Source organism: Actinia tenebrosa, unplaced genomic scaffold (assembly GCF_029948245.1).
Source record: "Actinia tenebrosa isolate PJP-AT-01 unplaced genomic scaffold, QUT_ActTen_1.0 PGA_scaffold6__47_contigs__length_16458017, whole genome shotgun sequence".
Taxonomy (NCBI): domain Eukaryota; kingdom Metazoa; phylum Cnidaria; class Anthozoa; order Actiniaria; family Actiniidae; genus Actinia; species Actinia tenebrosa.
In genome coordinates, this window is record NW_028292583.1 from 13,399,482 (window position 1) to 13,427,057 (window position 27,576).

At 35.3% G+C, this 27,576-nt stretch overlaps 5 protein-coding genes across 7 annotated transcripts; 3 read left to right on the top strand and 2 right to left on the bottom strand.

The window, feature by feature from the left end:
* Positions 1-198: 198 nt before the first annotated feature.
* Positions 199-5,340, top strand: LOC116292423 (protein unc-50 homolog). Of its 2 annotated transcripts, none has more exons than XM_031699743.2 (7): positions 199-523; positions 1,285-1,310; positions 1,759-1,824; positions 1,920-2,040; positions 2,571-2,716; positions 3,557-3,658; positions 4,270-5,340. In XM_031699743.2, exons 1-7 carry the CDS (start codon positions 351-353, stop codon positions 4,407-4,409), a joined length of 774 nt encoding a protein of 257 aa, XP_031555603.2. In that variant the 5' UTR covers positions 199-350; the 3' UTR covers positions 4,410-5,340. The 2 variants fall into 2 exon arrangements, with proteins under 2 accessions (XP_031555603.2, XP_031555604.2); XM_031699744.2 differs by having other exon boundaries at positions 2,571-2,707.
* Positions 5,341-5,522: 182 nt separating this feature from the next.
* LOC116292425 (bactericidal permeability-increasing protein) lies at positions 5,523-8,476 on the bottom strand. The gene is made up of 7 exons (XM_031699745.2): positions 8,178-8,476; positions 7,444-7,555; positions 7,081-7,209; positions 6,846-6,922; positions 6,381-6,468; positions 5,838-5,901; positions 5,523-5,732 (listed from the first exon to the last, which is right to left on the bottom strand). The coding sequence occupies exons 1-7, from the start codon at positions 8,335-8,337 to the stop codon at positions 5,637-5,639; spliced, it is 726 nt and encodes a 241-aa protein (XP_031555605.2). The 5' UTR covers positions 8,338-8,476; the 3' UTR covers positions 5,523-5,636.
* A 108-nt stretch (positions 8,477-8,584) lies between these two features.
* On the top strand, positions 8,585-17,748 carry LOC116292439 (motile sperm domain-containing protein 2). The gene is made up of 20 exons (XM_031699767.2): positions 8,585-8,631; positions 8,758-8,815; positions 9,723-9,841; positions 9,964-10,003; positions 10,116-10,202; positions 11,271-11,356; positions 11,719-11,787; positions 12,244-12,304; positions 12,404-12,442; positions 12,735-12,789; positions 12,895-12,964; positions 13,211-13,272; positions 14,236-14,368; positions 14,574-14,645; positions 14,842-14,924; positions 15,333-15,435; positions 15,982-16,078; positions 16,378-16,504; positions 16,609-16,738; positions 17,071-17,748. The coding sequence occupies exons 1-20, from the start codon at positions 8,620-8,622 to the stop codon at positions 17,206-17,208; spliced, it is 1,641 nt and encodes a 546-aa protein (XP_031555627.2). The 5' UTR covers positions 8,585-8,619; the 3' UTR covers positions 17,209-17,748.
* A 119-nt stretch (positions 17,749-17,867) lies between these two features.
* Positions 17,868-21,198, top strand: LOC116292440 (CCR4-NOT transcription complex subunit 7). 2 transcript variants are annotated; one of them, XM_031699770.2, is made up of 7 exons: positions 17,868-18,018; positions 18,308-18,531; positions 18,794-18,987; positions 19,127-19,288; positions 19,733-19,910; positions 20,009-20,086; positions 20,263-21,198. In XM_031699770.2, the coding sequence occupies exons 2-7, from the start codon at positions 18,424-18,426 to the stop codon at positions 20,374-20,376; spliced, it is 834 nt and encodes a 277-aa protein (XP_031555630.1). In that variant the 5' UTR covers positions 17,868-18,018; positions 18,308-18,423; the 3' UTR covers positions 20,377-21,198. The 2 variants fall into 2 exon arrangements, with proteins under 2 accessions (XP_031555630.1, XP_031555628.1); XM_031699768.2 differs by lacking the exon at positions 17,868-18,018 and adding an exon at positions 18,030-18,184.
* A 1,301-nt stretch (positions 21,199-22,499) lies between these two features.
* LOC116292434 (uncharacterized protein CG13380-like) lies at positions 22,500-24,503 on the bottom strand. The gene is made up of 3 exons (XM_089039449.1): positions 24,377-24,503; positions 24,152-24,216; positions 22,500-23,623 (listed from the first exon to the last, which is right to left on the bottom strand). The coding sequence occupies exons 1-3, from the start codon at positions 24,408-24,410 to the stop codon at positions 23,471-23,473; spliced, it is 252 nt and encodes an 83-aa protein (XP_088895575.1). The 5' UTR covers positions 24,411-24,503; the 3' UTR covers positions 22,500-23,470.
* Between the last annotated feature and the right edge of the window lie 3,073 nt (positions 24,504-27,576).

Below are 27,576 nucleotides of genomic sequence, written 5' to 3' on the forward strand. Positions count from 1 at the left end.
TCAGCACCCCTGCTTAACGGCGTAAAAAACGCAAGGGATGAGAGGGCAGCGAGCGTTATGCTGTTTTATAGTCTTAATGGTAAAACTTGGAAGGACTCGAGGGAGAAAATTGAAGAAAGAATAAAAGGAAAAAAATACACTACACTATCTGAATCGCGCTGAGGATGCCGGGTAATACCGACGTGTCAACGCATGCGCATTAGCTGTTAGTAAGCCAAGCAGTTTTTTAGACAAAATTCATGTTGAAATTTCGTTCTTTGCTGCATAATTATCCTTAAATCCAGCTAAAAAAGAAAAGTTCTCAACCTATTTACTCGAAGTAATGTTAGTAATTGTCAAACTACTTTAAAATGCTGCCTGAGCCAGCAAACTCGTCGCATTCAGCGTCGCAAAACACTTTTGTTCGCAGAATGTCGACGTCGAAAAAATGGAAATATCTTCGACGAATCCTGATGTATAGACACATGGATTTTGAATTTGCCTTATGGCAGATGCTATACTTGTGTGTTGCTCCACAGAAAGTGTAAGTGTGGTGTTTGTTATTGTATTTTTGCTTGGGATAATGGCAGACAGTCGTTTTGTTTACAACGTCGACGAATCCCATCAAGACAACACATTCTCGACTGTTTCACGATTTGCAGCTCAAATAGTCGATTATATTCGTACATGGCGGAATTTGTGCAAATTATTTTTGAAAATTTTATTATTTATGATTCAACAAGACCCTGTGGGCAGGGTAGACTGGGATACCTGGAAGGGAGGAGTGGAGGGGCTGGTTTCAGTCTCCGGCCCCCTTAAGGTTTTATCCCTGTAATTCTAAAAGAGTTGCAGGCTCTGCGATTATTTTCACTACTAAACAATGTTGTGTTATGCTTGTTGCACTATTTGTCAAATTGCCCAAACTTGCCCGCTGTCATGAAACTGTATTCGACTGAAGAAATAAATGTATTCTACTCAGAGTAACGAAGGCATTTTTACGACAGGGATACCACAGATATCTCAGTAATTAACTATGTAAATGTCTCGCTATAAAAGGAAGTATTTTGAATGCAGGCAAACTAAACTTGTATAAACAATAGCCTTTTTTAAAACAACATGATGTACCCTCATCAGCAGAGCTGTAATATCAATATCATGTCTGAATAAATATTATTATTATTATTATTTATTATTATTATTATTTATTATTATTATTATTTATTATTATTATTATTTATTATTATTATTATTTATTATTGTTATTATTATTATTATTATTATTATTGTTCTTCCTTAATATTGCAGGTACAGAAACTTTCATTACCATAAACGTAAGTTGTTATTAAGGTTATTGAGAGTACAATAGGTTATTTAGCTCAATCTAGAGGTTGCTATCAATAGACGTCACTTCCGGTAATAGCTCTTTTTTGATGGCTTGTAGAATCCTGGAGGTTGTTTTGATCTCTTGTTTTCTGGTTTGATGTCGTGAAAATAGTCAAATACAATAGTTTGAGGACTTATTTTGATATGTTTTGACTTAGCATCCACTAGTTGCCCCCCGGTCAACCGCTTGCTTGCCCCCCAGTCAACCGCTTGTTTGCCCCCCAGTCAACTGCTTTCTTGCCCCCCAGGCAACCGCTTGCTTGCCCCCCAGTCAACTCCAAAAAGTCACGTGATTGGTAGTAAGCAATTCATTTTGTTGAATTCCCCAGATAATCAAAGATTACAGAGATGTGCTTTAGTTAATCATAGTCTTTTACTTTCTCTCTCTTTTAACAGAAACAAAAGACCAGTGGGCGAGAGATGACCCAGCTTTTCTTGTATTACTTAGCTTTTGGTTATGTAGTAAGTCCTCTCGCAAAGTTTTATTTGTATATATGTCTGTTGTTTATAAATAATTGGTTAAGTATTCATCTGTATCATTTTTCTTTTCTTTTCAGTATCTTCAGTTGGCTTTGCCATAGTGTTAAAGCTTCATTTTTTAGGATTTATCAAGTTTCTTTTATGGGTTGTATTTGTGGATTGTATTGGTGTAGGATTAGCTATAGCAACATTGTTATGGTGAGTGTTTACTATGTGTAATATGACAATGATAGTGATGATGCTGGTAATGGTGTTGATGTTAACTTGATGATGATCGTGGTAATGGTGTTGTTGGTGATGCAGATGATGATGATAGTAATAGTGATAGTGCTGTGGTTGATGGTGATGGTAGTGATAGTAATAATGTTAAGATAATTAGAGTGATTGTGATAGTGATAATGGTGTTTATCATATTACAGTTATCAATTACAAATTGCAATTATCTGTTATTTTCATGCTATGCTTAGCAAGAAGTGCATTTGAGAAGCCATTTTTTTTTTCTCTAATAACTCTGCCTAGATATAGCTTGGTTTTCTCCAGGCAACACAAGCCGAAGCAAACATAACCACAAGAAAAACAAAATCTAGGGTTCTCTTGCACTTAGTTTACCTTTGCGCTTGCGTTTGCCCTTGGAGTTGTACCAGTTTGCATCAGCTGTGTTGCCAGTTAGTACCAGGGATGTTTCTGTTACTAGTGACTTAAATTTGATTTCCACATTTCATTTCTAGGTTCATCTGTAATCGTTACCTTAGACCGCCTTCGTCATATGGAACCCAGCAGAGAGTAGAATGGGCGTATGCCTTTGATGTCCACCTCAATGCATTCTTTCCCCTGCTGATCATCCTACATGTGGTCCAGCTGTTCTGTATGCAGTGTAAATAGCATCTCTATAACCTTAATCCTTTGTTGTCAAACCCATTAAACCTTCTCTTCCCCCAACAAGATTTACATGCGATTGAAAAAATGTAGCACACTCGTAGGTGCACTAATGTTCAATATTACCGCACTTGTCTAATAAGAGTATATGATTGGTTAAGTGCTTGCTACAAATCATAACCCTACATTTTTTCATTCATTTGTTCAAAAAAATAAAAAAGATTTAGGCCAAAAAAGTCTAATGTTGATGAAGAGATGGTTTCCCCTTTGTTATCTATTGAATTTCTTCCATTAATGTATTACCTATTTATTGATGAGAAGGGATTATAGGTTATAGATTGAATGTTAATTTGATTTGAATATCTGTTCTTTTTTTATTGTTAGTCATTCAACTAACAGTACTAACATTTGTTGGCTAACTATTAGTGTCTAAAGTAATTCTATAATATAATCTTAATTTCTAATTGTTGTTTTCATTCCTAACAACACCTGGATTACCACCCTTTGCATTACTACACGGCCACCCGAGACACAAATCACGTCATGTAGTTTGCAATACACTACCGTCAATCAAACACCTCATTCTACTTAGATGTACTCAAACTCTTTGCAATCGCTTTTGGAACTTTCCTTCGTGATATCTGACTGAGAAAGTTTGATAGAAAAGCCAACTCACTGATCCAAACGTGTATAAATGGCGTCAACATGAATGATTGACTAGAAGTCTATTGCAAACTACACTACTCTATTTGTGTCTGAGGTGGCCGCGTAGTAATGCAAACGGCTGGTAAACATGATCTAATTCTTCAGTGATCATATTTATGGTTTTTTGTTTCAGTCATCATAGACCATCCATTGTTTATTTCAAGATTTATTGGAAACTCGTTATGGTTAATAGCGCTGGTGTATTATATCTATATAACATTCTTGGGATATAGTGGTGAGTTACATATCAATACATGTATTCCCTCTGACATTCTTGTTGGGATCAAGGGTAGCTTAAGGGCAATACACTCGTCACTTACCTCTGTGTCTGGTCTTGGGTTCAATTCCTGGACTCGGCTTTCATGCATGTGAACAGAGTTTGTTACGTGTAGGTCTCTCCATTTACAGTATTTGAGCCCAGAGATTGTTCCAGGGTGTCGGTAAAGTCTTGTATCAGCAAACATACTGGCATCACTGCTAGTATGAAAATTATTTGTGGTAGAGCAGTTTTCATATGACTGTGAAAAGCTCACAGCATGAACACAGTCATGGCATATGCCATGGACCACTCACATTACCCGAGAATTTACTATTTATCCAATCAAATACCTGGAACATGGAATAAACATGGTATGGGCACGGTTATGCCAAGATCAGAGCACCATTAAACCAATCACATTGTGCGAGAAAAGAATCGGCCACAGCATGGCATGCTTACGGCAGTGAGCTTTTCACAGTTATGCGCAAACTGCTCTAAGCTAAAAGAAAGAAAGAACTTTTCCTTTCCTTACTTTGTGCATTCTGTGTCAGATGTACCATAAAAAAGCTCTTCTATTTCCTCAACAGCCCTGCCATTCTTAAAAAACACTGTGGCCTTACTATATCCACCAGTTATTATAGTAGTAATCTTTTACATCTTCTCTATGGCTGTTGGCTGGAATTTTGGACGGAGTGTCATGTATTTCTATAAGTACAGAGTACTATGATTATGAACCAAGGGGAGGTAATTGGATACTCAAGACTGTGCAAGGACGTGATTGGAAATCACCTTTGCAGGCCAAGAAGGAGGTGATGGTCACAAAGGGATGTGCTCCAGTGGTCAAGAACAATATAAGTTTAGCTGAGAATGTCCATTAAGCTTGTTTAACATGCAAGTATTGCTACTATTGAAGGCAAGAAATGAACTTGAGTATAAAAATGCGCAATGATAAGAACTGCAATGCACACACTCACAAAAAGAAAAAGAAAGAAAAAGTGGAGATTCTATAGAAAAAAGACCAACGACCATTGATACTTCAACACTTGATGAGAAAATGAAATCTTACTAACTATCTGGAACATATTTGTATCATGACCTTTCAATTTTGAAACTTCATTTGGGATGTGAGGTTTTGTGTTTCCCAGATCAGGTGAGGGGGCAGGTGTTAGGTAATGATGAATATGTGGTGAGTCTTAGTAAATACACATGTATTGTGTAAGCCCTTTGCTGACACTTAACTGGCAAAATGTTCCCAAAATATTTCAATTGAAGTTTGAAAAAAGGTCATGTTAGAAATATCAATGCAGTTACTTTATATTGTGAAATCAAACTGTTCAGTAAAAAAAATATCTAGAGAAGATTTGAAAAAAGTCAAAAAAAGTCTTGGGAACTAGATCTAAAAATAATCTAAGAGCACATGCTGCATAATTTGTATATATTGGCCTTTCTTTGGATAAATCACCCGTTAAATATAATTACCCTGGTGTTATTTTACTGGTCACAAATGATTATCAGTCTGTTCAACAGGTTAAAAATGTAAACCTTACAAAAGCCATACTTTCGTTGGTAAGGTTAACTATGTAGTTAAACAAGAAATATTGTTATTAAGACAAGAAATTAAAAGTATGGAAGTCAAATAAATAGTAAATAAGAATATATTCTTTTGATTCTTGAGGAATGTGATTTGCTCTGTGTGTGCAAGCTTTCTAACCCCTGAGCCATGGGCTGCAAATAGCCTTTGCTTTTTCTCACTGTATGATTACCATTATTAATAATACTAGTTATTACAAGGGTAATTACAAGTCAATGCAAGGGTATACAAGTGTCAATGATTGCAAAGTTCATTCTATAAAATCATTTTTTTATTACCCAAAATAGTAATTTTTTTCAATATTTATAAATTTTGATGATAATAACCAGTTGTTTTTTTTTTTACATTTCTTTATACTGAATTTTATTCCATTGCTTTCAATGCTTCAACCATTCCTGGTAATGATGCCAAAACAGTGTTGGCTTTAGAATCTATTATCTTCACTGCAGCTTTGCATATCTGAAATACAAAATAGTTTTGTGGCCATTCAAAGTAATGCTCTGTTCTATTCACCACAACTTCATTTAGCAAGTCAACTACATCTAAATTATGATCCATCCTTACCTCATTTTCTAGTTGCTTTCTTAAGTCCTTGGCAATCTCATTTGAAAATAAATTGTACAACCAACTGCAGATTAATAAATGAATAAGATTAATATTGAGATAAAAGCTAGAAATGTCATAAGGTCCAAGGGGTGTGCTGTGGTGCATTGGACGCCCCTAAAGCCATAATCCCTTTTTTGAAGCAATGAATTATAATATCTCTATTATACAGTGGCGGATCCAGGAGAGGGGTGCAGGGGGTGTGCACCCCTCCCTGGTTTGACTTTGTGCCCTTACTTCAAAGATAACCAATACAAAATTAATGTTTTTTCCCTTTGATTCTAAGGGGTGCACCCCTCCCTGGGTTAACTTTGTGCGCAGCACCCCTCCTTGAACAAATTCCTGGATCTGCCCCTGTCATAAATTTTTTTTATTTCGGACACCCTAGCAAATGCACATATAAATGAATATTAGGGTTATCAAAAGCATGTAAGCAAGCAAGGATATGCTTGGTAACATTGCATAAGGGTGTATTGGATATATGAATGAAAAAAATGTCCCAACCTTGCTCCTCCTTGGAATGTTATTCCAAGTGATCCAATCCTTAAATTGCAGTCATCAACTCGTACATTATGTTGTCCCTTGGACACATCTGTGGATTTGATCATTAGTTACATCTCAACTTGTGTAATATAAATAAGTAAATAATTTTATTTTCACTTGCAGATAATCAATCTTTAATAAAATCAAAATAAGTAAAATGAACAAATGAAAAAAAAGAGATGACAATATGAATGAATAGCCCATGTATTAAGTGAGTTGCTGATAAAACAAAGTGAGGTATTTATGAACAGTTAGTGATTTAGAAAATGTCATAATATAGATAAGAAACAGTCTAAATGCTGAGAATTGCATTCTGGGATAGGTTGAGTAATGAGCCATGAAGGCAAATATGAGCATTTATATGTTTAGGTGTACAACTTTCTTAAATTTCTTGACATGTAATTGTGGTAAAATGTGATAACTCACCTAAAACAAGAAATGATAGCCCTAGAGTCAGATCACCAATTGATAGATGACATGATCCTGAATCAGATATGTGTGGCCTGGAAGCAGTTGATTTGTTTTAATTATTTAATTTGAAACAACTGAAGGCATTTATATATGCAGGGACTGAGGAGCATGATTTTGATGGGGGGAAAGGGGGGGGGGGGCTAACAAATGCCAGAAACCCATGAAAATGAAGAAGTTGCTCTCTTCTTACCAACTGTCTTCTTTGTAATTCCAATCTGCACCTATCTTGAAAGATGCCTGATCAGCCCTCATGCGTACACTGTGGCCAGATTGCAGTGATATATTGGCTTTTTTGATGATGACATCAGAGAGTGTGATGCTTAAACCAAAACCAAAATTAATAAAAAACAAGTAATGGAGACATGCATGAGCATCATTACTATCTGGTGGTCACAAGGACTGCGAAGCACCCTAAGAAGTTGTGGGGGGGTGGGGGGGACTAAGATTGGAAATCAGGAATGCTAAGAGTAGAGAATGTAAGAGACAGACATTTAAATTAACTTATGAACAGTCAATAACAAAATTGACTGCAGCAATAATGAACTTAACTTACTTGTGCAAGTTGTAGTTGACTTTACCAAGTGGTGTCTTCACATCACCGGTAACCTTGGGAACTTGAAGATCATTCAGTTGTTTGACCACAAATGGTAAGGCAACATGTTCTGCTGTTATTTGCAGTAACATTTCAGTTAATATTGCTTTTGTGATCTACATTCTGTCTGTTTATTGGTGCAACAAACTTTTTTTGTGGATTAAGCCATACTTTTTTGCAATCCTCTTGTAAAATAAAACCTTTTGGTTGAGTTATCATTAAAGATTCATCCAAACTGACAAATTGCAGTGGACATAGCACAGGGATATGTTTTCATAGTCAGAGATAAATGTTCAGAAATACAAACCGAGTACTATATATAGTGAGAGTTGAAGGAGAGTAAAAACCTCCGAGCCACACAGAATCATAGTATACCGTATTTGGTTTTGAATTAAATTTTGACTGATGAATTTTAATTATAATGAGAAATATAATAGAAATTCTGTTCTGTTTTTAGCTGGAGCATCGGAGGAAATCCTGTCCCAGATTTAGTTTATTATTTTTATTTACCTTTTTTGGATTTACCAGTAAATCTCTGCGTGTGTTTAACAAGAAAATTAAAAGAATTGCTTGATAACACTGAAAAAACATTCGATTTGTTTTCAAATTTATTTTCAACTAATAGTTATATGAATCACAGAACCAAACTAAAGCTAAATGAAATCGCTTCAAATGGTTATTTACTCCCTACTTACCATAATTAGAAGCTTGTTCGGATATTTCGCTTCTCCACTCAGGAGATAAGTCGACTGGTTTACCGTAGGACGAAGGAATAAGAAGAACAATCAAAACACAAAATGAGAGCAAACTAAGAACAGAAAAATCCAAGCATTTCCATCGGTTTTTAGTCGCCATTTTACCCAACAGATGAAATATTCATCTTCGATTTTGACACATATATGTCAACGTGCTTTTAGTAATTCATTATTTATTTATTTGACAGATATTTTTGACCAAATACTAAAACAATCCACGGGTACAAGCAAAAGCTAAACATTTTTCTGGAAGAAATTTTAATTTGGTTTATTTATTTATGCGGTCAGCGGTTAAGGCTACAATCTCCCCGGAAACATCCCGAAGTTGTTCCGACAAGCTTAACGAACCTTAACCCGGAAGCGGGTCCAAGGAGACGACAACATGGCGGATCAGGTAAGTCGTCTCTTGTACTATAACTCTGTCATTTGATATTTCATAAATTTAAGGGATTAGCTTAAAAAATGTTTAAAACTAATGAATGGCAATGATAAATAAAAGCTTTTTGTTTCACTATTGCAGGCTGAATCTGAGGAACAGTGTATAAAGGATCTTAGAGAGAAATTTTTCAACGAGCACGGTAAAAAAACACTAGTACATTTATGGGATAGGCAGAGCTTTAAAAAAATCACTTGAATTGAATCCTATTTTGTCTGGGCTTGATTTGAGTTTTATGAGGTTTGAAAAAAATTGCTAGACAATGCTTGCAGCGACTATTATTTTTACTACGGGGTTTTATAACAAGTTATCAATTATTACTAGAAATATTATTTATGTATGCAATTCCAGTGTATTCTGATCTGACGCATGGTTTATCAAAGTCTAATCAATATTGTTTAACTTCACTTATTTGCTTATTAAAGCTGAAAGGCTTAGTTTAGGATTATACAGATTGAATTGGCTGTCAAAAGATTTGGGGGGGCTGTTGCAACATTGCATTATCCTTGCAATATTCTACTTATAGTTAAATAATTTATATTCAATATCAAGGCTTGGGGTTGTATTTTTATAGACAAATATTTGTGGTCAAGTACATTGATAGCAAATCTTTGAAAGTAATAATTAGTTACACGCTAGCTATATTCTGGGATGTTATAAGTCATGGGTTTATTGGGCAGAAATTTTTGAAGTGAGAGGTTAGAAAAAGCAACAAATCAAGCAGTATTAAAGAGGCCAAACTAGAGTGGTTTTCATAAACCTGCGAAATAAAATTTTAGCATATTTAACTAACTATTACATTTTAATTAGCACACTCTGTTTCATAAGTTAATGGTAACCTCTCTGAATGGCAATTAAATTAAACACTGAAAGCAACCTCTGGTGTAAACTAACTCAGGATAAGGCAGACTCACAGCTCAAATTGGAATTGAGTGTGTTGAGTTTTGCCAAGGGGGAGAAGGTGAAGTACCAGTATTATAAAACCCTCAAACTCTGGTCACATGTTATGCCGAGTGTGTAATAGACATGCACATGTGATTTCTCCACAGCTGAAAACTTCACTGAATTTGATGACCATGACCTGTCAAGACTTCGGCATGATGACTTTTGGTTAAGATGCTTTGTAAGAGCTAGAAACCATGATATCAACAAAGCAATAGAAGCTCTGGTAATGTAATCAGAAATATGATAAATATTGCTTAATATTTATTATTATTGTACTTATTTATCAGATGTCTTTAAAACTACATCATAACATCTTTCATGTCTATGTTGTTAATCTGTTTACAGATTATATGTCTTAGATGGAGAAAAACGTCTTGTTTAAATGGTAAGTCCAATAATCCTGGTGCATTATCCATGTTTTGGAGTAGCAAGCTGCTTTTTAAAAGTAAACATACATAGTTATGTTGTTTTGTAATTTGTTTTATTTACTGTTGCAGAGTTAACAGAAAGACAAATTGACAGAAGATTGTTTGAAATTGGATTTCTTTATCCTCATAATAGAGATAAAGAAGGAAACTCAATAAGTAAGTTTTCTATATCAGGGACGTGGGGGGGGGGGGGGGTACTCCCATATATAGACTATACGGGGGTGATCCGCTAAACAGGGTATGGTTTTCTGAACTTCTTGTCATGAACAGGGTATGCAATTTCACTCAAGTCCCAAGTTCGTCTTGAGTTTCCTGTCATATTCAGGGTTTCTACTTTCGTATTGACTGAAACTGGTTATTATGGTCGTCAAAAAAAAAAACAATACGCGAGCTGACATGATAATTGAAACAGGAACTATTAATTATATCTTTTGTCATAAACAGGGTCTACAAATTTGAGTTTTTTTTGTCATAAACAGGGTACCCCTTTCAGAATCCCAGCAGAACACCCCTTTCAGAATCCCAGCAGAACACCCCTTTCAGAATCCCAGAGGAACACCCCTACCCAATTTCTGGTGGAGTACCCCCCTGGGACCAGGGATGGTGCAGCAAATTTTAAAGTGGGGTGAGCTAGAATCTTTTTTTAAACTAAAACATAAAAAGATTTTATCCCTGTAAAGAGGAGGGGGGTGGGAGGGGAGGGGTTTTCCACTATACTGTACCTGCATAGATATTGTCCAGAGGGGTAATCTTGCCCGTTTAGGGTAGGGATGTGCCATTGAGCCCTCTGAACCCTGACCCTGTTCCAGAGTAAAATCGCTGAAATTCATACCCTGTTCCAGAGCAAGGTCCCTGAAAACCACACCCTGTTTTGGTATTGCAAAAATAGATACCATGTTCCAGAGAGGAGAGAGCGTGATTTCATATACCCTGTCTCAGAGTGAGAGTGATTTTATATACCCTGTTCCAGAGTATAATCGCTGAAAACCATACCCTGTTTGGCAGCACATACCGGTATAGCGAATATAAGAGAGTACCCCCCACCCCAGAGATATTGTACCATCCTGAGTTACGTATTGTCATCAATATTTGTTTATGTAGTCAGTACTACATTATCAAGAACTTAGTTAAAATCTGGTTTCTTTTAAAGCAGCTGCTAATATAAAGTCATATGCATTAGATAGACAGGATGTAGGTTTACTGATTCCAGATTTTATATTGCAGTTTTATTCATTGGTAAAAACTACAAGAAAGATCCACAAAAGCACACAGAAATGAAAAAATTCTTAGTGTTCCTCCTAGAAAAGCATGTGAGTAAAAGATATTATTAAAGAGTATGATTGCTGTTCTAGGTTGAGTTGAAATTACTCTGTCAATCTATAAACAGATTATCTTTTTACAATACCATAAGAATTTCGTAAAATTTCATAAAAATGAGTTGATTGGCTAATTTCATTATCGATTTGAGTACAGATAAATAAGCTGACGTCAATGAGTGCACACTCTTTCTGTTGCTTGTTTTGATCACTAAAGACAAGAAGTTTTTGTTGTTGGTATTGAAAAAAGTATGGCATGTAGATTCAAGCTACCTTACTTTGACAATACGCATTTATCGTCAATAAGGGGACAGACTCATTAAATATGACTGTCAATTTGTTAAATGTCTATTTAGGCTAGAATGTACCCAAGCAGGAAGGTCACACTAGTGTTTGATATGCAGGAGACAGGACTCGCAAACATGGTAAGGGAAGCATTGTATGTTAGACTTTTACCTTAGTTGGAAGATCATGTACAATCATTTATGTCCCACAATTGTAGAGCACCTCATACTCTTGTTCTAGCTATAGCTCAAGCTAGAGAACTAGAGAGGGGGAGTGGGATGGGGACTTAAGCGTTCCCATTAGTCCAAGAAACTAAGCTAGACTTCATTTTAGATGTTTTCAAGGGTGCTCCATGGACTTAAGGCTATAGTCACCAGGACTTCAGAAAAGGAGATTTGTATTTGCTGTGTTATTGTGAAATATAAATGTTGAAAAGGGGTAGGGGAGGGTGGGGTTTGTTCTCATCTTTAAACCACTTCATATGATGGACCTGGACATAGAAACTCACATGTAAACTATATTATTAAAGTGTGATAAGATGTGACAACTTTGTGATATTTTTAATGGTTGTATAATACTTTTCTTGTGGATTACAGGATATGGATTTTATTAAGTTCATAATAACTTGCTTTACCAACTACTTTCCTAATACTCTAGGTAAGGGTAAAAGTAAAGCACATGTTGTGATTGTTTTATTTAAAAACAAAGTGAACACATCAACATGTTAACACTTTGGTTTTGTTTTGTTCTTTGAAGCTTGGTTATTGGTTGTGGAGTTACCATGGATACTGTCAGGTACGTGTTGTCTTGCAATATATTTAAAGATTCCATGTACCTCTAGTTCGTTTACTTTATTGACAAGTCTAGCTTGGATGCATGGATGCACTTTTGTCTTGGCATGTGGTCAAGTTTAATAAGCATTTTTGATTGATTTTCCCATTTCAGACAACATGTTATTCTCTTGAAAAGATAAATCTTTGTTTGAGTTGTATCCATATTCATGTGTCTTATCATGTGCAACGAGGCAAAGAGGGACTGTTTTTAACAGCCAAAGGAGTTTGATATCTTTTCATATAATTTGTTCTAGCTGCTTGGAAGATTGTAAAAACCTGGCTATCACCTGAAGCAGTAAATAAAATCAAGTATGTATCAGGGTTTATGTACATTTTACATTGTACATTGTACATTTGGACACATTAATATCAGTATGTTAAATTTTCTCTTTGGTGTGTATTAATTTCTGACAGATTCATGAACAAACAAGAATTACTGGATTTTGTTGATGAGGATAAATTGTTGGTGAAGCTAGGAGGAACTGTGAGTATATTTCTTGCTATTTCCACGAGAATTTCTATTTAGAATACACATTTAATACCATTAACACTAAAAACTTGTCATCACTAATCACCACCGCAAGTTCAGCAGAGGCGCAGCTCAACGGGGTCATATTGAAAGCATGTGAAGGTGCCTTTGGCAGCTGCTTTACAGTCCATGTATGACCCCAGAGCACAGCTCAAAAATTAGGTAATCAAAAGTGATATAGTCTTTCACTATATTTTGCAGGATGCATATCAATATTCCTATCCACCGAGTAAGGAGGATACTGGTCTTGGACCTACAGAGAGGTAAATATCACATTGAGAGAGAGTTAATTTAATGTATATTTAATTCAAGTTGATTTCTTTTCAACCTATCATTTCTGTGCAAAGCAAATTATAATTTGCAATAAACTATTTATAAACTATTTGGGTGTAAATACCATCGACTGTGTCTCGTTTTCTCACTTTACTCTGAAAATGACTTCCGCTCAGGTTGTCGAAATGTCAGTCACCACCAACAACAGTCTTTCTCAAGACTAAACTCACCTGGATGATCACATTTCACACCAAACTATTTATAGCCATACTGCTCTAAAGCCCCTTTTACACCGGCAATTTTTGCTGCGATTTTCGTGGCAATTTTCGGAAATATGAAATATTTTGTCTCATCCCTCAAAAGAGACATTCGTCTAGGAAAATCTTGGTATCCTGAAAAAAACTGTACAAGTAAATTCTTTACCATTATTTATTATGGACAAAATCGCAGCAAAAATCACTAGTGTAAACGGGGCTTAAGAACTGTCTATCTCATGTCTCATACTGTACTATAAAGAAGAAGTTCTTAAAGGCTGTCGATAACAAGCACAGGATGCCATTGTGCATATTAATCTAGAAATTTGGATAACATTGTAGGAATGAAAAGATTTCAAGGGCAATTGTGCCAATGGAAGGTTCAGATGAACCCAGAATGAAATAATAAAATATTGTATTATATAGATGTGATTTCCTTGATCAATATCTAAACCTACTCTGTTGCAAACACCATGATTTCACACATATTATTGAAAATGGCTATAATACATCAATGAGTGGAATTACAACTATCGTTCCCTTGCAGCACTTTGGAATGCAGCTCAATTTTGGGGACAAAAAAATAGGTTTCAATTCTCAGGATATTGGAATTCTTTTGTTTTGTCCCCCAGATGGAGCTACTTTGACGTCACATGCAAAGGGTCTATTAATGATAATTTTTATAAATTTAATCTCCAGGGATCCAGAGACTCTCGATGCCCCTACAGACAACATAAGCACAACATCGGCTGATAATACTTTACTTGGTAAAGATGATTATCACTCAATGAGGCTGTCATTTGATGAATCAGATACTTTAACATCAAAAAAGGTATGCTCTTGGTTTTAGTTATTTTATTCAATTAACCCAGTGTAGCAGACATTACGTATATTTTAACTTTTGTTCCAACATCTCAAGATTCATTCTGAAATGCTCTATGGTTACATGTACTAGTATTATCTCAGCATTCGGATAAGACTTCATTAGAAGGCACCTCTCAGCTTAGTGGCTCAAACCTTGGTTTTTCTATTTTGAGGTTAAATTTGAGGAAAAGGCTGAGAACAACAATGCAGAGACAAACGATTCCACAGTAAATAATGCAGTAAAGGTAAGTAAAGACTAGATTGTCTTTTCATGTGATACTATGTGTTTTTTATTTTTTTTTTATTTTATTACATTTCAGTTCAGTTCAGTTCAGTTCAGTTCAGTTCAGTTCAGTTCAGTTCAGTTCAGTTCAGTTCAGTTCAGTTCATTTTATTGTTATATTGGAGTTCTATCTTATCTATTAACATCTCTTTAACCAGCTTGAGAAATCAAGTACTAATCGTCAGACACCCTTAAGCCCAACACAAGAGCAAAAATCTGTTACCAAGCTTCTTAACATCAAGTAAGTTCACAGTCTGTGAAAGCAAGTTGTTGTAAATCAGTGAGCCTTTGCTTCAATTGCGCTAGAAGTTTTAAATCATGGTTTCTGGGCCGCATTTTAATTATTATTTCCAGGTATTTTTTATGTGTAGCAATATTTTTTGACGTTCTTGCCATCTCGAATGTGGTTGCTATTTCTGGAAACCAGTTTCCTGTATTGCGTAAAAAAATCGCGCAATTTCTGCGATGCGCGGTGAAGGCAATCTCTAATTTTAAAAAACTTCTGGCGTGGCACGAGTTCCTTGTTTTTGGAAAGTTAATTCAATCATGTTGCTTTTTCATAATGTTTTACAGTAAAATATTTTCCAGGTAAGTACATGTTAAAAACCTGGTTCAGTTTCAAACTTCTACTACTTTTTCTATTTTTCAGACCCGCGCAAGAGTTAGTTTTCACGACAGCACCAAACAACTCAGGGGAGATCCTTCAGATTCTGACTCTGGACAACGGTACTTCTTCGTCTGTAGCATTTAAGGTACGCCGCGCCAAATGACCTTGAAAATGTCAATATATTTCTTAGATCAACTCTAACATTGCGCTTCACAATACTGATAAAAATAATAGAGCCAGCAGTATTTGTATGATTGTGAACATTTATGACAATGACGTTGTGCCTTGCGGTGCTTTACCATGATGGTGTCGTGTCCACGCATTCCTACTAGATGAGTAGAAACCTCGCTGTCCTGTTGGGTCTATGGATGGTGTCATTTTGCGTACTGCGACGGTTCCCCTTGCAGTGACATTTCAAAGTCGTACAAAATCTACTCATTCAGACATTTCAGGCTAGTTACTCTCTTGGATGCGCCTCTTTCAAAGTGCCAAAAAATATCAATCTGTATTGAAATTATTTATATTTATACTTGATGCGCACAACGTTGCAATGCCTAAGAGTTTTTCCAAGTGATATCAACGTGGTAGGCGTGGGGCTGGGATTCCTCAGTAAATGTTGAAAAAGCTTGTGACACTTGATTATATATTAGAAGTATCTGAGAAGCACATCACATGTCTTTTTTATTCTCAGGTTAAAACTACTTCTCCTGAAGGGTATCGAGTACGTCCAAGCTCAGGTTGTATCAGCCCAAACTCCTTCACAGACGTGAGTGTGTTCTTACAGCCAGGTAGGTCCTGAAAAAATGTTCAACTTTCTTCATTGTAGTGGCTCCTCCGCAGCCGCAATCCCGTACCCAGAGTCCTCCATCGCCTTCCTGTCGTCGGTGCTGACCAAAAAAGCCGGAAGACTCTAGTCGGGATTGCCGCAGCCGTTATTAGTTTCGGCCCCAGATCCTCACGGAGAGGGCCCGTGAGGATCTGAGACCAAGATTAATGATGGCCGCAAAGGAGACTATCTTCATAGAAGCGATAAAATAGTTTTTTAATTTCTTTATTTATCCTTAATAACTTTCAATTGTAAAACTAGGTCATGCGTCACAAGTTGGTCGAGATAAGTTTCTGGTAATGTCGACTGAAATTAAAGAAGGGATGACAGCATCGGACACGGCAACTGTATGGAAAACTGCTCCAAAATGCAGCATTCTCGAACACAGGTATCCCAACACGCCTTTTTCTGCTATATTGGGTCTTAATGGGGTAGCGCATCACATGGTCCTATGCCGCGGTTTGTAACTGTTTTGATCTTTTGTCTACCCAGGCTGCGGTGTTCAACAGATAAACCCACCAACACAACACATCGCAGTGATAGTTTAGAAGCGTCAGAAGAGACTACTCTTGCGGCCAAGGTAGACGCCTTGACGGAACACTTGAAATCAGTTGAAAGAAAGGTGAGATAGTAACATTCCTAAGCTCTTTGTAAAGTTAAGAAACACTTCTCCATGTCTGATAACTTTATCGCGCACAATGTCCATCTCACAAAATTTGTTTTAATCATGTCGGACGTTTTTCGCGCTCATCCATGTGCAAAAAAGTGACCCTTGTAGAGCAAGAATTGATATTTGAGGAGGTGAATTTGGTGCAAATACTTTTGTTGATTAAAAAATTATAGATTATAATTTCCTCAATAGAACCATAATTATTTTTGAGTTTTATTGCGCTCGTTATATTTGTATGCTATGTTATATTAAGTGTTACACTAACTTTCTGTTTCCCCCCCCAGGTTGATAGGATTGATAACAAGATTTCATACGTTGAGGAAGGCCTTCAAGTCTTCATCAAAGTTCAACTGGGACTTTTCTCTGGAATGATTATTCTTTTTTCAATTGTTTTTTATTATTCAATGTACGTTATGACATAAGAGAACCTTCATCATAAGACTAGTATCAACACCTGGCTTATTACCCTGGGTGCTAGAGGCCCGTGTAGGTCTCAGTAGGGGGGACAGGAAGAGGCCTCTGGTACCCAGGGTACGGGCTAATCTACATCTATTGAAAAATGGGAAATAATCGAACGAAATTAATATAGAAATGAATGGGAGTTTGTCATAAATTTTAAGACTGCTGGACTGATTTTTAAGGTGTATGATAAAATGATCATAAATTTAGTGGGAAAAGCAGGTATAGATAAGTTATTCTGATTAGATAATGAACTTTTAGTAACTCAAGGTGAGAGAATGTTAGCGAAATCAATTCAAGGCGCGTTTCAAGTCATATTATAAATAATTTTTTTTTTTTTTAAAGATATACACACTGTAATGGGGCTACCTTGGGTTGTTTTATTTCTGTCGACCAAAAAGGATAATCTTTAGCTTTAAGATTTACATCAGTAATAAAATTCATGAGTTGCTTTTTGAATTCACATAAAGAAATGAATAAAAGAAAATACAATTTCGAAGTAATATTTGTGTTGTTTCTGTATACGATAATGTGACAAGCGGGCTTCCTGTGTTATAGTCACGCATAATTTTAAGAAAATCTTAATTTTTTTAAGGATTTATTTTCATTATTTAGCAAGTTAGTTCCTAGGTCATTGCTACGTAAATGAAGTATTTCTTACTGTAGAACTTTCACTTGGCGTTAATTCGACGACATTTTTGTGCAGAATGTGCAAAATGCAAATAATTTGGTCATATCATCTGTCTTTGTGATCAGCTGATTCTCAACATAAGGTATGCACAAACACTCTCTTCCGCCATTTTGTTCAGTGTTGTTCTTTAGCTTCAAGACGCCGTAAGTATACTGCAACTTTACGTCGAATTTTCCCTACTTAATCTGAAAAGGAAGAAAAATCATTACCTTAATCGATAAGTTAAAGAACCCGTTTATCATTCTACGGTGAGTTTGTGTTGAAATTTAAAAAGAAAGTTGATAAATTGAAATTGTTTTGTCTTGAGTAAAGCCTGTGTTGATAAAGTTAAAAACCTAATATTGCAATTAATATGATTACAATTTTCTTAGGTCACCCAAGAACATAGAATTAGCAATCGTAGCAATCACATATGTCATAGGAAGAAAAATACAAGGCTCTACATTATAGACAAAAAAAGGCTTTGGGAAGGGAAAATTATAGCAAGATGCCAACAACTGTAAACTATGGAATACGAGACGTATGGAAAGACAATATGGAAGAAGAGTTTGCAAAGATTAGAGAGATTGTACAGGAATATCCATATGTAGCTATGGTAAATACTGTCATTTGTATACTTTATTTATGAATTACAAGAAATACGCCTATCTTGGATGCTAAGTTTTGAGTCACCAAACCATTTCATTTCAGTTCAGTCCTAATTTTTGCTTCTTTCATGTCAAAAGTATTTTGACTTGGGAATGTGATCTGAAAAAGGTCTGATAAAACTTTTAATTATTCACCAAGGAGTGAAAAATGAATGATTAAATGAAATGTTTGAATCAGAATGTGAATGGGATGTCTTTATTTTCATTTAGGATACTGAATTTCCAGGTGTTGTAGCAAGACCGATTGGTGAATTCAAAAGTACATCGGAATACCAATTTCAGCTGTTGAGATGTAATGTTGACTTACTCAAAATCATTCAGTTGGGAATGTCATTCTACAATGAAAAAGGTCTTCAACCCTCTGATGGCGCGACTTGGCAATTCAACTTTAAATTCAATCTAACGTAAGTAAGAAAACTTACCAGACTGCCAGTCTGAATGTTCAACAGTCAAAACCACTAATTTACCTGACAAATATCTGATGCCAGGCACTAATTTGCAGGCTTGATGAAGCTAAAGTATTATTGACTGGTTTCATTTCAGAGAAGATATGTATGCACAAGATTCAATTGATCTGTTAAATAGATCAGGCATACAGTTTAAAAGACATGAAGAAGACGGCATCGATGTCAATGATTTTGCAGAACTTCTTATCACCTCAGGGCTCGTTCTACAGGATGAAGTCAAGTGGCTATCTTTTCATAGGTATTTATATGGGTTATTTACCACATGGGTAACATGTGGTGGGCTAACATCCCTTTACAGCTCCTTTATTTTACAGAAACCAGAAATAAGAAAGTCTTATTAATGATCTTAGTTTAGTTTTCTCACAATTTTGTTTGAGAAGGCCAGAAGTCACAATTTTTACTAACAGTTAAAATCTGAGATTCCTATGCATTACGTACTGTATAAGTGCTTACTATAGGAGCTCAACTATAGTAATGATGTCTTCTTTAATTAGCTCTAACCCAACATGACATCTAAATATAGATATTATTAAGATTATTATTAACTCATTAATATTTATTTTATCACAATTCATTATTATTGTTTACTTAAGTGTTGGTTCTAGTTCCAAAAGTGAAGTTTCTTATTTTAGTTTTTTTAATATTAGGATATCTACTAATTTTTTATCTATGTTTGTTACAGTGCCTATGACTTTGGCTATTTAATCAAGGTTCTAACAGCACAGAATCTTGCACAAGAGGAAGCAGAATTCTTCGAATTACTCAAGCTATATTTTCCTAATATTTATGATGTCAAATACCTTATGAAAAGCTGTAAAAGTCTCAAGGGTGGACTGCAAGAAGTTTCTGAACTTTTAGAGGTAGTTTTAAGAGGGAAATCATTATCCTAACGTTTTAAAAATGTCATAATTAAGGGGTATTTTTAGTTTAATCTCTCATTTTTTTTTTTCATTTGAAGCTTGAAAGAATCGGGCCTCAGCATCAAGCTGGCAGTGATTGCCTACTGACAGGAAATTCTTTCTTCAAAATGAGAGAGGTAACATTACACTTGTTTCTCTGAATGAAAAGATAAACAAATAAACAAAGGAAGAGGGGGGAATGATGGTAGTCACTATAAGTTGAGCATTTCTAATGAATTCATAATTAACAAATAAACGTAAATAAATTCCTGATACAAATTTTTAAAACATTTTTTGAAATGTATTTTGTCAGATGTTTTTTGAAGATAATATTGACGACAGCAAATACTGTGGACATCTCTTTGGATTGGGTAATTCATATGTTAATGGTGGACAAGCGTACAGTGGACCAACACTAAAACCATAGTATATTAATGATATACTAATATTTATAAAGATATACATTATCCATACCAATCTATTTTTACTGATCTCTTACACCAACTTGTTTTTATTAGTACTTCAGACACCAATGTATAAAAGGCTCGGATAATCATTATTGATAGCTAACAAATAGATACACTTTGGTAAATAATAAGTTGCCTCAGTGCTTCCATTTGTATTTCTATATTTTTGTGCAGTCGTTTTTGGTTGATTTTTTTCATAAGAACTGGAAGCTGATAGATCTTATACATTGAGTGAGGAAATCCTAAATCTATTTTAGAGAAGCACATATGTTTTTAATTAACTCCTGTCTCCATTTTTTTAAGAACATCATCTCTGTGTAACTGAGGAACTCTTGACTTAACAGTTAAGATATTTCATGAGTACTCATTTTAATCTTTTCTCCATTGTATGACGAATTCACTTTAAAAAATCAGGAGATATCCTTGTATGTTCTTTCCATAGCAGATATAGACCCCTTGCAGGGACGACAAAGCAGCTGATCTAGGGGACAAAACAATAGAATTTCAATCTCCTTAGAATTGGAACCTATTGTTTTGTCCCCCAGATTGAGCTGCATTCCAAAGTGCTGCAACTGGTCTATTAGTGCCCTAACTCTTACTAATGAGATTCACCTACCTTATTCATTCTGAAGTTATTATTATAGCTGATATAAATGTCTGTAATACTAGAGAAGTATATAACTTATGATTGATTAATTTTAACCATAGTTTTATTCAAAGATTCTGTTACATTTATTATCTGGGCAGGTGTCTGAAAAATAAAGAGTTTTTAAGCATTGTTACTATGTCTTTGTACTCCACCATTTCCAACTATCTTGTTCATATGCAACACATGCTAATATTTCTTGGTCATCAGACAATGTCTGGCCACAATTGGAACTTGTCTGGTCAAGTATTTGCCTTGCTAGTTATTTTTGACCAGTAATAGAGTGATTTTACTTTGCCTTTGAAACAGAGTTGTAATATTTACTGAGTTACAGTGTAAAACAAAAGAAAACACTAGAATTTGTGTCTACTAATATGTATTACGTTGACTATTCTTTCACAGGCAAAGTAGAATCATTCTATTACTGTGGTAATGAGTGTGCCAGAAGTGAGGTTTGACCAAGCTAAAACTAATTTGGCCGGCCATCATGACCTGCAATTGAATGGCTGTTATTCAATCCATGTGTGTGGTCTAGAAAGGGGAAACCAATACACTTGAACTGGAAAGGTTTATAAATAACTTACCCTACATCAAACAGTACTATCACAGTCTACTCAATAGCATTTGATACTCAGGCCCAAGATGGCTTAGATTAATTCTTTTACCTGCCTAGTGATATCCACCTTTCCTTTTGGCAGTCTAATATTTCGCCTGAGCAAGAGAAATTAATGATGATGATTATGATATTTATATAGCGCTCATATGGATATGTTCAAAGGCGCTTTACAATGATTTATGAATAAGAGATGGTTAGTATGAGGTATAAGCACTGAGGGTGGTCACTGCTAGGCTTTCTTTACCTCCTCAGTGGTTCTTTTACGTCCCTCCAATGTTGGTTAGTAAGTGTGGAGAGACAGGCCACCATTTAAAGTGGTCATCCAAGCCACTTCAAAGTCTAACCAATTGCAGATGTAATTACAAAGGCAGCACTTTCTCCTCAGTTACTCTAGCACCCTGAGTGTTGGTCCGGCCAGGACAAGAACCATGACCTCCCCCATGAAAGTGTCTCATCACACACTGGTTAGTACAAAAATCAAATCCTTGCTATAGGTAGCAATACACCACACATTCATATGAAAGATTACTTTTATTTATTTTTAAACAAATCTGATGTAATATTACAATCATAATTAATTCCATTACAGCAGAGTGATTTGGCCTATGAACTGAAAGTTGTAAACTAATGACTGTGCTGTACTTACTAATTTTTCACAGACCAAGTAAAATCAATTCAACTCAAATCTACAAATCAGATGTGAAAATTTTAAGCAAATGGAACAAAGCCATGACCTCCCGCACAAAAGTATGTCTCGTCACACACTGGTTAGTACAAAAATCAAATCCTTGCTATAGGTAGCAATACACCACACATTCATATGAAAGATTACTTTTATTTTTAAACAAATCTGATGTAATATTACAATCATAATTAATTCCATTACAGCAGAGTGATTTGGCCTGTCAACTGAAGGTTGTAAACTAATGACTATGTGCTGTGCTAACTAATTTTTCACAGGCCAAGTAAAATCAATTCATGACGAAACTCATAAATCTACAAATCAGATGTGAAAATTTGAAGCAAATGGAACAACCATAACAAAATAATGTCCTTTTCTAATGTGAAAGCTATAGTACCAGTATACCAATGAAAATGTCCATGTAAACTCAAAGCAATTATTATACAACCTTATCATAAACACAAAATATTCTGGCCTAGCATCAGTACAAACAACACCATGAATGGGCCCTTCTTGAAATTGTCTTGAATTTGATGCTAACATGGAAATACAAAAGAAATGCAACAAATTCCATTTACAAAGTTTGATTTCTTTTGAATTTTTGTGTTAACCCTGTATCCACAATACTTTTGAGAAGGGTTCATTAATGGACAAAACATGTTCGCACTGAAGCTATACTATAATGCATATTTGCAGTTTTCATAAATCATACAAAATATCAATATCATTTTTTCCCATAATTATAATAATATACAAAACCAGAAGAGTCAGTGCTGTTCCTAATAAAGCACTGTTCTAAAAACATGACATAAAAAAACTTGGGTATTTGTTTTTGAACGATAATGCACTTGATCAAAAGTTACGAATCAATGACACTTCTAAATGGTATCAGATTAATATAGAATCAATATTAAATAAATGATAATTATCAGTTATCTCACAATGCACCACACCTTTGCCTACAAACGAGCCTCAACTGAGAGACGGTCGGATAAGGATATTCATTACATTTGCACTATGATTTTTTTAAATATAATCCATATTGAAAATGAATAAAACACAAACGCAACTCTATATATGTATAACATTATTATTATCTATTTAATATATTTATAATTCTTTGTTGCATTTAGGACAGAGGTAAAAATCCATCAGATGAATGACATTTGGGTGAATGTTGCACTGAATTCGTTTTCTTCCTGAAAACACATGGCCACATTTTTGACAAGTAATTTCCTCAATCCTTCTTTCGCAACTGCAACTCTAAAAAAAGAGAGAAGAATAAGGGACAGACCATTAGATTATTAGGAGGGGAGGGGTGCGTAAATACATCCAAAAATGATAGAGCAAGCACTTTACCTAATAAAACAATATTGTGCACTCTCTTTTTCAGAAAAGAAATCGAAACACAAAAAATTTCGTGCAGGAGCTGTTACAAAAATAAATATCGTGCAACATAAATTCCTGTTGACCCCCCGACCTCCCATCAATTATCTAATGGTTCATGCCTATAAATGAAACTTTGAAGGAATGTTGTCTAGAAATCCAAACTCACGCCTCTAGGTATATCAAGCCCTCGATACTTCTTCTTCTTTAAAAGCATTTAAAACTTTTTACTGGGAGGATTTTGCTTTTTGAGATTATATGTATTGTTATTCAAGATTACAATAGTATCAAGTGGAACTCGAGGAGGCAAAATGAAGAAGAAGAAAACGCCGACATCGTTACTGATGATGGACGATAAACTCGGTGCCGAAAATTACTAGTACTAAGCATCTTGCCCTAACTTACCTCGTCGGGATTTTTCTCCAGATTACAGGTAACGAAAATGTTGGTTTGCTTTGGTTCAGGGGAAACTACGAGGAAGCAGAGGTAAGAATAAATAATAATTCTTCATAACAAATTCAAGTAGCTTCTCTACAAGTAGTTGACAGAGTTGACATGTGTGCTCTATAGCGAAAATAAGCTCAAAAACTATGAAACGTAAACTCAAACATACACATATTGATCACTTACTGTAATATTTAGTTATAAGTGCTGGGTTTTCCATCCTCGAATAACTAAAATGCGTATTTTTCTTGAATTCCTGGACAAATTCCTCTTTACAACAACCCGACGTAGCTAGCTGTCAAGTGAGATTTACGTGAACACCGCGTGTCTTTATATATGCGCTGCGAAACCGCGCCCTATATGACGTCATATCAAAATGACTCCCGGTCTGCGATGCAAAAGCTTGTTACTTTTTTTCTCATTTTATTTTTCGTTGTTAAGATTTTCATATTAAACAAATTAAGATATAAATTATGTGAGTCGTGATCAAAATAGTAATGCAATATAGTTTTCATGACTTGGAAAATTTTGATGACTACTTCTGAAAAACTTCGCGTCTGTAAACATTCGAGTATAAAACGTTATAAATGAGAATAATGCTGCTAATTGTGCAGTGTGAAATCCTATTGTGTGTGATTTGAAAAGATTTCGCACTAAAAAATATTTAAAGAAACCCGCTTTATCGCCTCTCTGTTTTTATTGTGTTTGTTTCTATTGTTTGTTTGTTTATTGTTTGTTTATTGTTTGTTTCTATCAACGAGTACTACACCACTGTTGGCCAGTCTACAGCTGCCAAAGCGAAAGCTCTCTCAAAAGAACATAATCTCGGTGTCCCCGATACACTGCCTATACCTGCTTTAAACTTCAGTATCAACCTTACTTCACAGTTTGACTTCAGACCAGTTAAAGAAGAAGACGTTTTGAATATCATCACCGCTATGCCCTCAAATAAAGCTCCAGGAATAGACAGAATATCCGCAAGAGTCCTGAAAGACAGCTTACCAGCGATGCTTCCAGTAATTACCACCTTAATCAACAATTCGTTCAATACAAGTACTTTTCCACAGTCGTGGAAACTAGCCGAAGTTATTCCTTGTCCAAAATCTGAAGACTCAGATGATCCATCCAAAACGCGCCCAATATCTTTACTACCAATCATGTCTAAAGTCTGTGAAAGAGCCGCACACTCACAACTCACCGAGTTCTTAGAAGAAAACCAAATAATATCCCATCTTCAGAGTGGCAACAGAAAACACCATTCCACTGAAACTGCCCTCCTCTACTTTACAGATGAAATTTTAAAAAACATGGATGATAAAAAGGTGTCAATCATTGCACTACTAGACATGTCAAAAGCCTTTGATAGTATTCGACACGACATTCTCCTGTCAAAGCTTCAAAGTATGGGAACTTCTAACACTGCTATGGCATGGTTTGAGAGCTACTTGTCCCATCGGAAACAAGTGGTGAGGATAGACAATACTTTATCTGACGCTCGCTCTCTTATCTTTGGCGTACCTCAAGGGACAATTCTCTCACCAGTTCTGTTTACTCTATATGTCAATGAGCTTCTATCTATCCCAAAGCATTGTCAAGTAATGAGTTATGTTGACGATACGAAGCTTTTCCTTGCCTTACCCTCGAAAGAAATCGATAAAGCTATCCCTGCTCTAAATGAAGATCTGAAAGAAATTGCAAAGTGGTGCTGCATGAACTCGCTTCTCATCAACCCAGATAAGACAAAAATACTAACTATTGGTGTACCGCAGCTCACAAAAACTTTACCATCACTCAAAGCAACACTGTTAGGAAAAGAGATCGAAGCCGTTCCTGTCGCTAAAGACTTGGGAGTTATTATCGATAGTTGCCTAAGTTACAACGAACATACAACAAAAACTGTTTCAAACTGTTTTTTTAAACTAAATAGAATCAATAGAATTAAACACTTATTAGACAGAAAGACAATATTATTACTCATGAACTCATTTATATTTACTAAATTATTCTATTGCTCTACAATATGGAGCAATACCACTAGGGCAAATAAAGCCAAACTGCAACTGGTGCAAAATTACGCGGCAAGGATAGTCCTTGGCCTCAGGAAATATGATCACATATCCAAAGGGATTAAGTCTCTTAAGTGGCTTAATATAGAAGATAAGTTATTTTTCAATGATTGTGTAATGGTACATAAATGCCTTCACAATCAAACACCTAATTACCTCACTCAGAAGTTTATATATAGATCTCAAATCCACACTAGATCGACCAGATTCAATGGGGATCTGCATCTGCCCAAATGTAGACTAGCTACGGGCCAACGTTCTTTCGCGTTCCGCGGAGCTAAAATTTGGAACGGTCTCCAGAAAGACTTAAAATGTACAAATGACTCTAAAATTTTTAGAAAACGACTTTTTAATTATTTAGTTTCAATAAAGTAGTTTAATTTACATATTGATTATAATTGTATATACTTATATTTATATTCTTATATTTTATATTCTTATAATAGTATCATTTACATTAGTGTTATATTATATTTATTTATATTGTTGCTGAAAAGCCTTGTAAAAAGGAGCCTCAATAAATGTATGTATGTATGTATTGTTGTGAGTCGTAATTGACTTGTTTTTGATTCAACTTAATTTTCTCTTATAATTGTAAGTGATACCGACATTTTGATTATGATGAATGCGAAACAGTTTTGGCAATGTATAACCATTTTTTGGCAAGTTTTATTAAGAAAAACCGCCTTGTCAGTGCCTGAAGACCAAGGACCTCGATACTGTCTCTGTAACCAGTTTCAGTAGATCTAAGTCCAACTGCTTCAGTTTTATATTGTATAAAGGATTTTTTCAACCAAGCAAAACAAGCGTAAACATAAGTGATAGCTTGTATTGTTGTCACAGTCGGTGTAAGCCTTCTTTGTTATGCGCGGTTTATGCTTCACGCTTTAATTTTTACTCTAGTGGAGGCAGGCGTTAAAATGGTTTGAATCCAGCAACAGAATGAGCCAATGAAACAAGTAGTAATAAAAGGTAATGAAAAAAACAATCTGAGAGAAAAAAACCTTTTCTTTGATGTGAACTATGTATGCTTGGTTCAGGGTTACCTCCACGCATGCGTCTACAGTTTTATTTCTACACGGCAACCGATCGCATCATAGTCAACCGTAACATCAACAACTCTCTGCTTCCTCGCGTATTTTTGGGATTATATATCATTTGATCAGTATTTTGCATTTACTTTTCATTTCAGACCCAACAGAAGCTCAAAGCTAAAATTATCGATTAAATAACTTTTTCTTTTTTTTTTTTTTTCTTTTTTTACTTAGGTCGTAAATTTTATTCTGATTTTTCTTGTCAAAACATCACTTACGACATACA

Excerpts from the sequence above, each read along its gene's own strand:
- LOC116292423 (XM_031699743.2), top strand. The coding sequence starts at position 351 with ATGCTGCCTGAGCCAGCAAACTCGTCGCATTCAGCGTCGCAAAACACT. Across the intron at positions 1,825-1,919 it reads ACTTAGCTTTTGGTTATGTA|TATCTTCAGTTGGCTTTGCC; the intron begins GTAAGTCCTCTC and ends TTTTCTTTTCAG. Across the intron at positions 3,659-4,269 it reads AACATTCTTGGGATATAGTG|CCCTGCCATTCTTAAAAAAC; the intron begins GTGAGTTACATA and ends TTTCCTCAACAG.
- LOC116292425 (XM_031699745.2), bottom strand. The coding sequence starts at position 8,337 with ATGGCGACTAAAAACCGATGGAAATGCTTGGATTTTTCTGTTCTTAGT. Across the intron at positions 6,923-7,080 it reads AATTACAAAGAAGACAGTTG|GCCACACATATCTGATTCAG; the intron begins GTAAGAAGAGAG and ends AACTGCTTCCAG. Across the intron at positions 5,902-6,380 it reads ACATTCCAAGGAGGAGCAAG|TTGGTTGTACAATTTATTTT; the intron begins GTTGGGACATTT and ends ATTAATCTGCAG.
- LOC116292439 (XM_031699767.2), top strand. Across the intron at positions 10,004-10,115 it reads AAAAACGTCTTGTTTAAATG|AGTTAACAGAAAGACAAATT; the intron begins GTAAGTCCAATA and ends TTACTGTTGCAG. Across the intron at positions 12,305-12,403 it reads CTACTTTCCTAATACTCTAG|CTTGGTTATTGGTTGTGGAG; the intron begins GTAAGGGTAAAA and ends TGTTCTTTGAAG.
- LOC116292440 (XM_031699770.2), top strand. The coding sequence starts at position 18,424 with ATGCCAACAACTGTAAACTATGGAATACGAGACGTATGGAAAGACAAT. Across the intron at positions 18,988-19,126 it reads AACTTTAAATTCAATCTAAC|AGAAGATATGTATGCACAAG; the intron begins GTAAGTAAGAAA and ends GTTTCATTTCAG. Across the intron at positions 20,087-20,262 it reads CTTTCTTCAAAATGAGAGAG|ATGTTTTTTGAAGATAATAT; the intron begins GTAACATTACAC and ends GTATTTTGTCAG.
- LOC116292434 (XM_089039449.1), bottom strand. The coding sequence starts at position 24,410 with ATGGAAAACCCAGCACTTATAACTAAATATTACA. Across the intron at positions 24,217-24,376 it reads ACTTATAACTAAATATTACA|TTTCCCCTGAACCAAAGCAA; the intron begins GTAAGTGATCAA and ends GCTTCCTCGTAG. Across the intron at positions 23,624-24,151 it reads TGGAGAAAAATCCCGACGAG|AGTTGCAGTTGCGAAAGAAG; the intron begins GTAAGTTAGGGC and ends CTCTTTTTTTAG.